This window comes from Cydia fagiglandana, chromosome 13 (genome assembly GCF_963556715.1).
Source record: "Cydia fagiglandana chromosome 13, ilCydFagi1.1, whole genome shotgun sequence".
Lineage (NCBI taxonomy): Eukaryota > Metazoa > Arthropoda > Insecta > Lepidoptera > Tortricidae > Cydia > Cydia fagiglandana.
In genome coordinates, this window is record NC_085944.1 from 17,189,294 (window position 1) to 17,201,459 (window position 12,166).

At 36.9% G+C, this 12,166-nt stretch overlaps 1 protein-coding gene and 1 long non-coding RNA gene across 4 annotated transcripts in view; both read left to right on the forward strand.

Moving 5' to 3' along the window:
* Positions 1–12,166, forward strand: part of LOC134670424 (uncharacterized) — a 363,694-nt gene that overhangs the window by 88,926 nt on the left and 262,602 nt on the right. The gene's annotated exons all lie outside the window — the stretch shown is intronic.
* Positions 1–12,166, forward strand: part of LOC134670403 (serine-enriched protein) — a 37,121-nt gene that overhangs the window by 5,794 nt on the left and 19,161 nt on the right. For 2 of the 3 annotated variants that reach the window (XM_063528246.1, XM_063528244.1), the window contains exons 2-4: positions 4,148–4,341; positions 10,462–10,597; positions 11,636–11,674. In XM_063528246.1, coding sequence (XP_063384316.1) covers positions 4,154–4,341; positions 10,462–10,597; positions 11,636–11,674 — 363 coding nt within the window. In that variant the 5' untranslated portion in view covers positions 4,148–4,153. The remainder of the gene's footprint in view (positions 1–4,147; positions 4,342–10,461; positions 10,598–11,635; positions 11,675–12,166) is intronic. The other variant, XM_063528245.1, reaches the window with a different exon arrangement.

The window sequence follows — 12,166 nt, forward strand, 5'->3', positions numbered from 1 at the left end:
TTATAATGTCTTTTATTTATTCCAATCTTGATCTATTCACGCTATTAAAGAGCTATTTCCGTGGTATGGAAAGTATTCAACTAACCCTTAATTTTTAACAAAAACTTCAGCACCGATTTCCTTGTTTCTATGGGAACCCTTAATCTGTCAACTTTTTCTTATTATGAGATAAAACCTAAAATTTACTTGCCGGTTATGTGATTTTCTCTTTACAAGAAGCTTGTAATATACGTGTTTGATTTTATTTGAAGAACCATCTATGTTTAATTCTTTTTATGGGTCGGAATTAGGTTTAATCAAACTCCAAATTAAGCCTATTACCGATGGTATGATCAGATTACCCTCGGTGATAAAATGTATAGAAATCTATTACCGACCCAGACAAATATCGAATGGGTCGCTAATAGGCTCTTAAAGAGTTATCTATTACCGAGTGACTATTTGGTATTGTATTTTTGGTATTTTTAAACATACTCCTATAGTTTTATTTTTTATTTTGTGTCATTATTAAACTTAATGGCACAAACATAATATACAGAACCCACATCATTATTATTGTTTTAACCCTCGGTATTAGGTTTCGAATTTTGAGTTTGGTTTCTATTAACGAGTGCAGAAAAATCATGCCAATTGTACCCTCGGTAATGAAAGCTCAATTCGCGATAATAGAATCACAGCCTGTCCCTTGCCACGGTAATAGAGGATTGGGTCATTTTGGCTTCAAAAAATATTTTAATACATATAATAAGCCAAAATGAATCCAAAAACGTGTGAAACGGAAAGTTCATTAAATGCTCTGATGTAAAAAAAATATTCCTGGCTGTTAGACAGCATTGATACCCTTAACTTTTAGATCTCTTTTGAAAAGTTCCTTAACTACCACGGTAATAGGTGCCTTTACCTTATTCAGACGTTTGCTTTGTCGAAGTTTCATTAAAACAGTCCGCTTTGACCTAGATCAGGAAACATTCTTCTACGATTCCAAATAAAGTTACATTTACCTTTTATCTCAGAAGGTTGAAACTAACTTAAAAATTTAATTAGGTTATGTCAATCAGATCTCATTGTGACATCAGTTCCTCGTGTTTTGAGATGCGCTTTAAGTAATAAGATATGAATAAGTAGCAAATATTGACGTACGAATGCGCTCCAAGATAACCTAACAGGGATATGCAGTTGAAGCTACTTAATACGATCTCGGTTAATACGATTTCCCGTGTATTATGCCATTTATTTACCGTGTATTGCCGTGTATTTGGGTAATGCAGGTGCTGGGCATCCCTGCGTTCCCTTAATTCCGTCCCAGGCGGTGTAATGTATGTTACACCATAAATCGTCTGCAATAGACGTAAAGGCCAATGATGATGCCATTTTACTTTATACTGGAACTTTTTTAGAAGTACATTTTCAGAGCCAACAGGAGTGGTCATTTCTCCATACAAACGTACTCGACTGTTTCCTCCTTGGGTTTTGAAGCTGGAGCAATGATTTTTTCAACACAGATTAATATTGTCAATATCTGTGTCGGACCGTTTAGCTTTTTTTGATATTTTTGTTTTTTAAGGCGCTAGAGCCCTTCAAAAATGGCCAAAATGGCCTAATTGACTATGCCGCAATGAGAGGCGTGGTATTCAAAACTGATATCAATTAGCCAAAAAAGCAAAACGGTCCGACACAGATCATTTCATAACCATTTAGATTTCCAAATTTGGTTACGATTGGTTAAGTTTTGGAGGAGGAAACAGTCGAGTACGAAACCTCGATTTTTGAGATTTTTACGCAGGATTTTTGGCCTTGTCCTTATTGCACTAGTTTTAGGAGCCGCTTCCGTTAGTGAGACGGGTATCTTCTTTTTCCTGGCGTTATCCCGGCATTTTGCCACGGCTCATGGGAGCCTGGGGTCCGCTTGACAACTAATCCCATGATTTGACGTAGGCACTAGTTTTTACGAAAGCGACTGCCATCTGACCTTCCAACCCTGAGGGGAAACTAGGCCTTATTGGGATTAGTCCGGTTTCCTCACGATGTTTTCCTTCACCGAAAAGCGACTGGCAAATATCAAATGATATTTCGTACATAAGTTCCGAAAAACTCATTGGCACGAGCCGGGGTTTGAACCCGCGACCTCCGGATTGAAAGTCGCACGCTCTTACCGCTAGGCCACCAGCGCTTATAGTGAGACGGGTATATTTACCTAAAATATTTAAACCTCAGCTCCTGTTTCGTCTTAAATCTGCGCGGTGGTATGGCTATAGTGGTATGGCCCCCCTTCCCTCTATTGCTGTGAATATGTGGATGAACCCTAACTTGAGGGTTGGTTGCACTTAACCGTTTGTCATTGTTATAAAAGCGTTCATAACATTTTATGTAATGGGAAGTTTCATAGTTGATTGGTCAGCTGAGTAACGTGCAACGGGCTCCAAAATGAGTTCCGCCCTGTACCTACCCTTTTTACAAGCTTTTATTTAGTTTCTTCTTTTATCAAATCTTGCAAGTTTTGATCCACTTCCCATGACAATGCAATATTATGGTGTCATAGAGCTGATCTGATGATGGAGACAGGAGGTGGCCATAGGAACTCTGTGATGAAACAACGCAACCTAATAAAATTGTGGTAGGGGTTCTTAGAATTGTCTCGATGAGTATTAGTTGTCTGTTGTAAGAAAAGCACAGTCAGAGATAAAGCTTGTACCAAAACCTAAAACTCATTTAATGGGAAGTTTCATAGTTGATTGGTCGGCTCTAAAATGATTTCCGCCCTGTACCTACCGTTTTTGCTCTCGTAACTTGGGCAGCAACCGGACATTTCATCCGAAGTTACCGTTTCCATTTCCTCCTGCCGGTCGGCGGCGGCAGTCGAAACGCGAGCGCCGCGGTGGGCGGCCGTTTCCGAAAGAACCGGGCAGTGGAAACGCGGCAAAATGGATTTGACCATTACCAGGCATTTTAGTTTGGACGATGTTAGTACATATTGTTAAAGGGTTTTTAAGTAACAAAAAAAATATTTTTATCTATTATCTTATTTTTAAGAGAAAGTGGGTTTTCTGATTTTTTATTAAAAAGCCGAAATACTTATGTTTTTCGTTTTATTTAGTTTAATGTTAATATCTTCATTTGTTCACACAAAGTTCATTATTTTGTATGTTATTGATTTGCAAGTATGACGTTTATAATTATTAATAAATGATTTGCGTTGACGTCATACGTCAGTAATTAATCATGTTTATTAGTGAAACTGTCTCTATTGTATTATTATTAGATATTTAATTAGGTCATATCCACAAAGAGTACAAAAATAAGCGTAAAAGATACTTAAATTAAAAATCTACATTTCTAAAACTTTCTTTTATTAATTAATATAAAAATAGTTATTCTGAGCACGGTTCAATCCCTAATCGATCATTTTTCTTTCGTTCGTTAAGTCAAAAACAAAAATATTTAATAATTTCACAATGCATTATTTTTTGTTCTTTCAATCTTAAAATCTTTCATTAAGAAGATGACTATATCAACACGAAATATTATTCTCGTATTTTGCGCAGTAAGCTTTCATTCCAGAATCTTTATGTTCGCCATAATTTTTGGTTTATTCGTATTTAATGAAGTACAACTTACTACCTCTCATTTCGAGGTTGATCCGTTTTTTGGATTGATTTGCCTTGGCCAATTATTCCATGCTAACACGACGGTTCTTTCGAGGTGATAATACAAGGGCCGTCACTCTTCATTCTTCTGATTTTCTTTCTCCATCTGTGACTATAGTTACCGCCATACCAACTGGCTGAGATCAAAATGCTATATCCTTTACCCTTGTTAAGACCAACCAAGAATGAAAGAGATGTCATTATGACCTCAGTCGCGAGTTGGTGTTGCGGCTACTATAATTAAACGTCGAGCTCTGTGTGCTTCAACGTTAAGCGTTCGACGTTAAGCGTGTAAAGGCCAGACCACCTGTGGCCATCACGTATAATTACGTCGGAGGGGCTGACTTGCAGCGAATGTGGCCGCACATTTGCTGCAAAGATTGGCTACGTCAGTCACCTGAGAGCGCACCAGCGATGCTCTCAGCGGTAGAAAGGCAGTAGCTGAAGCCGGAAACGGCTAGGAGATGATGATGATGATGACTATAATTAAAATTTTGTTCCAGTCGTCAATGCGAAGCGGAGCGTTAGCAGCGATGGAGGCGGAGCCAGACCTCAGCACCTTCGAGAACAAGTCGGGGCTGGCCGAGGATATGAAGTTTCTCGCGTCCATGCCCGAGCTCTGTGACGTCACGTTCCTCGTCGGAGACACCAGGGAACCGGTGTGTGCTGTGAAGGCTGTGCTGGCTGCGAGGAGCAGGTATTTCTCTCCCTCTTTTACTTTAACGTTTATCCGAAATGCATCCTCGTTTGCTGCTTAGTAGCCCAGGATCCGCGATGCCTCCTACCTCTATCTCAGTTGAGAATTAGTAAGAAAGTGACATGCTAGAGCTCTGTGACGTCACGTTCCTCATGGGTGACATCAGGGAGCCGATGTGTGCTGGGAAGGCTGTGCTGGCTGCGAGGAGCAGGTATTTCTCTCCCTTTCTTACTCTTCTACTTCCTCGGTCCCTGATTGCTGAGGATCGTGACCATGTTGCTTCGTTTCTCTTACTTCCGTTTTTCTTACTCAGGCGTTTTTCTTAATTAAATTCTCGTACTGGCTGAATAGCTTTCTCCCAAGCATTTTCCACTTGCAATCGACATTATTCGATCGATCTTCTGACAGTCATTAATCGACTATTATCTTGTTGGCCATTTTTGATTCAAAACAGCGGGTGAGCTTAGCGGGTGAGGGCTCCAAAAATTATGCGAACACAATTGTATTATACAAGATACTAAAACCTCGCGTATAATATTTTGAACTCCTCACCCGCTTAACCTCTCCTCCTGACTGTATTAGTAATGCGTAAAGGTATTTGCTGAGTCTCATAAACCTAATTACGAGTACATTAAATATGTAAGATTCTCTCTAAATCTTAAAAGATTAATTGAGATTTATCTGGCATACGGTATACAGGTATGGTAGTCGTTAGTACAGCATAGGTAGGTAGATCGTTTTTTTCCGGACATAATAAATATATTCTTTAATTACTTTTTTACCGCCTCAGCCTCACATTTCAATACATTGCTCTATTTCCGTCTTGGGATTGGTTTTAGAAAAGATTGATCGTGCTATATGAAAAACGTGAAAACAATATTGATTGTGTAGGTACTTACCGATGTCTAGAGTAAAGAGCTATTATGGAAGTATTTTCTTTGCTAATAAAGTTAACGTCATCCATATTATAAATTGGTAGGTAAGGTAAATTGATATAGATATTCTAAATGTAGAGGCAGGAGACAATCTAAATGCAGATTTATATATAGTGCATACAAACTTAATATAATATACATACCTAGAAACAAAACATTATTAAATAACTAACCTACAAAACTTAAAAACTAAATCTAAAAATAAATAAATTATATTTCTAATAATATCTTGGAATATACAATGAAACTTTTCTACAATAAAAGACATTTTTACAATAATAATTATTGTAGAAAAGTTTCATTATTTATATTCCAAGAAATAGTTATTTTATAATTTTTTTAATTTTGAAAAGGAGATATCACATTTTTTACATTAAATAATACAATTTTAAACGTATTTAAAAACAGTTGTACGGTAGAAAGAAGAGAAATCTAAGCTTCAAGGATGGGTGTTCCACATAAATAATAGAAATAATTATACATATATTCATCGTTAAGTTATATACATAATTTTCTTCTTTATTTGAAACATAATGGCCGTTGTATTATTAAATATCAAAAACTACAAACAAAGCTTTTCGCAAAAACAATGTTTAATTCCAAACAAATGCGCTGTAAAAGCTTGTTATCCATTTTTATGCGGAAAATTCCAAAGAAGAAATTCCCTCTAGCCAAGAATTGGAGCACTAGACCCGTATTCTGATTTTACAATTTGTTAATGTTTTCATATTGTTATGCTACAACTTTAAAGGTACCTACCGTTCGATTTAGACTACCTACCACAACCATACTGCCGCGAATGTAAAAAATCTGGGCGTAATATCGGTCTTGACATTTGCTGTAGCAGTGAAGTCAGCAGTAATGTCGCACTGCAATACTGCAGTGCAGTAAGAGTGACATTCCATTTCCAACTGCAGCTGCAATACTGTTCATTTTACTATGGAAACGCGTCGCTGTCATTGTCAATTTCCATAGTAAAATGAACAGTATTGCAGCTGCAGTTGCAAATGGAATGTCACTTTAATGATGTCAACTGCATTATAGGAAAAGTCAAATTTAGTATCCTCCTTGCGTCGTACTGTACAATATTGAGGGGTACCTCCCTTTTGAATCACTTTCTCTCTCACATCTATGCATCTTTCTCCATCTGATTCTGTCGTTGGCGGTGTGGAGAGCCATGTGAGTCAAAAGCGGTGTGGATCTGGTCAGACCAACGTATTGGACTGCGTCCACGTCCAGCCCTTTTCCCATCGACTTTGCCGGTCACAAAAAGCTTTTCGAGGTTGTCAGACGATGACCTTCCTTGCTATATGTCAGAATTATTCAAGGAGTCTGCGTAGACATTTAACTTAGACATTTGCGTAGACTTTAGGAATGTCTTGAACGATCGACTGACCGCCGACTGAATTGCTGCTGCAAAAGTCAAAATCGATGATGGTGCCCAGATTTTGTCAGGATTGTGAGGGACTTGGAGAGCGTCAGGGTATTTTAGAAACCGCAATTTACCAAAGAAGCTAGCTAAATTTTTCGAGTTGGATAGAGGAAAGGGAAGGCTGTAGGTACAGCGTATTGTGTGGTATTGTGGAGAGAGTAGGGGTAAGTCGAAAGCTTTTGGAATAAGACGTTGCGTGGCGCGGTATCTACTTAGTCTGTATCCAAACCGTAACAGACTCTAAAATCAGAATACTGCTCTTTTATACTTATTCTATATAGTTGTTGTTGGCGTAACAAGGTGCTTTGTATTGCCGGATTAATTAGGCAATGGGAACTTGGAAAATACAAGTTATTCCAAAATTACCGAATTTCTTAATTAAAGCACGAAACGAGTAACAAATTAAAGTTTGCGAGGAATAATTGGTGATGTGGTGACGACCGGTCTGGCCTAGTGGGTAGTGACCCTGCCTGTGAAGCCGATGGTCCTGGGTTCGAATCCCAGTAAGGGCATTTATTTGTGTGATGACATGACACAGATATTTGTTCCTGAGTCATGGTTGTTTTCTATGTATTTAAGTATTTATATATTATATATATCGTTGTCTGAGTACCCACAACACAAGCCTTTTTGAGCTTACTGTGGGACTTAGTCAATCTGTGTAAGAATGTCCTATAATATTTATTATAAAAATTATGATGAATTATTTTCTTCCATTAAGTTGTCATTATGCAAAAATATTCAAAGTGATTTTTTTAAATTAATTACGATATAGGTATCTCGTTCTGGTAAAATATTCTTATTTAAAATAAAAGGTAAGTATAAAAAATATTTATTCACCTTTGGACGTTACACCCTTGTACACATTCATTATATTTTCTCTGTGTTATGTACTTTGTGCAAATTTTGCTCGTATTTTCGTTAAATTTGATTGTGAATTAGGTACCTAAGAATCGTCACGTCGAGAGAAAAGTCACTTAATAATTACTATATAAAATATCTGTAATCTGAAGTATTTAGCTAATAATAAAATAAATTAATCATAAATCTAGCCCTAAATTAGCCTGAGGCATTGTTCCCAGGACGTCTTAGCTAATATCTGGATTTCCGAGCTTTGCTCGGAAAACATGTGAAAACACAAAAATAGGCGTTTTCCCAGATATAAGATCTAGCTAGATCGATTTATCGCCCCCGACAACCCCCATATAGCAAATTTCATCGAAATCGTTAGAGCCGTTTCCGAGATCCCCGAAATATAATAAATAAACAACAATTGCTCGTTTAAAGATAATTATAATTTATAAAGTCACAAGTTGTCAAATACTCGTATACACATGGAAAAGATACCTACTTGGTATCGGAACTGAACTGATTGAAATAGTTACGAGAGGTTTTGCGGCAGGAGACATCAAAACCTATTTACTTATAATCATTTTTACTCCCAATATTTACAGAAAATACCTATACATTTAATGGTAAATATGATCAGTCTCCTAGTTCCAGTTTACCATAATTATTTACAAATTCTTCAAAATCCTTTTGCGACGCGTCGTCGACTTGAGGACTCTTATCCCTTCTGCGATTGACGGATTTCCATGAAATCGTGGATTTTCTTTGGAAATTGGGTCTTTTTTTTTTACATCGACGAACACGGCGCGCCGCGGCGCTTTGACGTTGGGATATTAAAAATTTCTACTTTTATCTTTTCAAGGCAGAAAAATCTCACAGATTAAGCATAATGTAGAACGTGACAACGTAATAAAATAATATTATCAGGATCGAACAGAATGATTTCTTTTACCTATGTTAAATTCGAACATTTATTATCTACCTTATAATGAGAGAGTAATAAATACTAAATTAGTTCTAAGTCATAATAGTTGACACGAATCCAAGCTTGGCTTGCAATTATAATCAACTAACTGACATACATTGTTTATTATATGTTGTCAGCCATTTTAAAATGTTCGTTATCTCTCGTTTGGGGGTTACACGAATGTAGCTTGTTAGTGTTGGTTAACATTTGACTCTTTTGAGTTCTCTGCTTTGAGAATCGACTCTTTTCAAACTTTCTTTTCAACTTATTAGAGACCCGCGTTTATTTTAGAAACTGAGGTAGCAAAAATAAAAGAATTAACAAAATAATTAAACTAAAAATTAAAATTAAAACTAAAACTAAACTCTAACAACTATATACACATATTTACAGATAAAAAATGGGAGCTAGCTCGGCGCCGGATGGTAGGGTGCCCAGAAGGCTGGTGGCATTGCCGCGCTGAATGGCAATGCCAATTCGTTGGGCAAGGAAGTACCCAGCCCTCTGGTCACCCGTAGCATCATTTAGAAACTTGAATTATTATTTTCAGAGACCTCTTAATTTTCTTTAGCCCAGTTTTTTTACTGTTAATTTAGATAGAAGCTGTCAAATTTTTGACATGGTCTTTATTCGGACGATCCTTATGAGTTGGAGCTAAAAAAAGACTCAACAAACGACTCGACTCGGGATTAAGACTCCGTTTTTAGAGAGTTTACCTCGTGAAAACTAGTCTAGTTAATAATAGACTCAAAAGACTCGAGTCCCTATCAACAATACCCCTTGTCCAAAATTACCAAACGCGCTAGAGCAATGTCAAGTATTCAGTCATAAAAGCGATGGACATCATTCTTAACATGACTCGACCGTACTAAATGCGGCTACCCGTCCGTCCCACGCCCTCTCAGCGGTCCACAAAAGCCGAGACATAAAATATATGTTAATTTACTGCTTTTAAATCTAAAACAAAGAGTAATACGGCTCTTCTGAGGGTCTTTATTACATTTTCATGGAAAGTTGTTTAACAAAGATGGTTATTAAATTGCTCTAGGACGGCAAATTATTATGGTATGTCCTCGGTGGAATTTATTGCCTGAAACACAACAGTCACTAGGCAGAATATATTCAATCTGACTATTTATTAACTAAGTACCCCCAAATGTCTCACACGTTTGAGCATTGTAATATGTGAATATTGCTAGTGTGGAATTTATTGAAGTAAGGTCTCTTTTTCATGGAATCTATCCGTTTTTAGCAGGTACGGTCTTCTGCAGGATCCAGTTTAGTAGGTATACTCTGGCACACCCACCTTTTCAGTGGAAAATCAAAAAAATAAGGGCGCGAAGGGTCGACCTCCCGTAGAAAATTTTGAATTTCGTGCCTTTTTCTTCTGATATAGTGTGTGTGCTTGAGTATAGTTCCATAATCATCATCATCATTAACTTAAGAGTTATTGTCTTGTCGGTGGAGTATCTTCCAGCTTTCCCTATCTTGCGCCAGTTCTTTGACTTTTTGATAGTTCCGTTCGAATTTTTTTATTCTGCTTTGCCACTACAAACTAGATGATATTGTCCAGTAAAAAAACAGGAAGTGAGAAAATAGGAGTGTTCCCATTAGCTCCCTGCATACCCGCTTTCTCTGAATGTACAGTCGCCATCAGATATATCGGAGCGTCCAAGGTGTTCACAATATCTGAACACGCACTCTAACGCCTTGACAATAGAGGCGTGCTCAAATATTAATGACCACCTTAACCGCTTCGATATATCCGGTGGCGACTGTACCCAGTATTCTCATTCTTATTGCTGTACCGCATTAAGATGCAAACGAATGTGTGTGAACACACGAATGATTTTTACGGGATCTAGTAAAAAACATGTAAAAAGCCGATCCCGCAGAATTGGACCTCAATGGGTTATTACCATTATTATTTGTTTCAGGGTATTCCAAAAAATGCTATACCAAGCGCCGAGCCCTCAAAGGAAGAAGGAGCCTGCCCCTCGTGAAAATAAGCTGCGGCTATTCCTGAAACGATCTTCGGAACCGCTTCTTAACCTTCAGAATGCAGCACAGCAGGTATTTATCGTGGCAGTTTCTTTAAATGCAAGTGTGTGAATGTTTTATGTGACCCTTGCGATAAATAAGTATATAATATAATATAAGCAGTGATTTTGTTGTGATCATACCTTGATGGGTCAATTTGTGGGTCACAATGAACAACTTTTACTATGTAGCAAACACCGAAAACGCAAAAATTTTCTGTCTTAAACATCGGCGATATGATAATGCTTCCTGTGGAACAGCAAATTTTTTAAACAATTTCGGAGTTAGCTCCATAGTGAAATTTGTTCAGTAGGTTCTACATATTCGCTCCTCACAGTATGATCTAACCTAACAAATTAAAATCATACTGTATCTACAGGGTGTTTTTTCAACCTACAGCAATATCTTGCGATATAATTATACCATTCTTAATGAGCAACTTTACTTTGGGACCAACCTTGAATACAATAAAAAAAACTGTTACATTTTAGCTTATCAGATGTCGATGTTTTCTATGGGAAAGTCAAATTCTTTTCTTGATTTCGGGGTTGGTCCATTAGTAAAGATCGCGCTCAGTATAGTTTGTGTATATTCATCTCGCAAAATTTGGCTAATAGTTGAAGAAACACGCCGTATACGGGTATAGTTACCTAAAGACATCCCTATAGTAATAAATCCCTTAATGGCTTTGCTTGAATATAATGAGGTATAGTATAAGTAGAATCAATATCCTTAAGCTAACCAGTTTTCCTCATTTTCCCTCAAGGAATATCTTTCCATAAAGCGTCATTAGCAGAGCTCGGATAGGGTGAGCTATTTGCCTTATAATTTGACATGTCTTATGTCATATATAAGGCAAATAGCTCACCCTATCCGAGCTCTGGTCATTAGTGAACGAGGAAGACTCCCATATCCGTCAGTAATTTTTGCAAAAGTTTCATAGGATTCACTCGGTAGCGTTTTATCGAAATTGGATATTTAATGATGTTATTCAACCGTCCGACATTGATTGAGAAGGTTTATTTTTAGGAAAATTCATAAGGATAAACGCTTTTATTATTTTCACAACAGAGATCCGCTTTCGCGCAGCAATTGGCTCCAATTCAAGAGGTAAAAACTAAATTAAACGGTGTTGTAGGGACACTTCATCAGTTCGAAGTTTTTCAATGTTCTTTGTAGGTACACATTTTTAAATTTAATTGCGTTTTTGTGTAGTTAGGATTGGTTCGTCTCTGCAAAATGGATCTTTACCAACGTGGCAATTTATTTGATAATTAACTAGGGTAATCGGTGTTGCATGTTTCTTTTTATCTGTTTAATATAAATATGTGAAGGTAAGATTTAAATGTCGTGATTTTTGTAAAATATTTTGGAAGACACTTCATTTTATTTACTAGTTTCCACAAGACAGAATTAAAACACCACTGTTCAAAGAATAAACATAATTTATAAGTTCAACTTCATTTATAAATGAGGTACCTATGTAGTCTAAGTACTTATTGAAATGTGTACTTTTTACGTGTTTAATCTTTGAAATTATTTTATTGTATTCTAAATTGAAATTTTAGCATGTGATTCAATCGATATTGTACTTATTGGAAA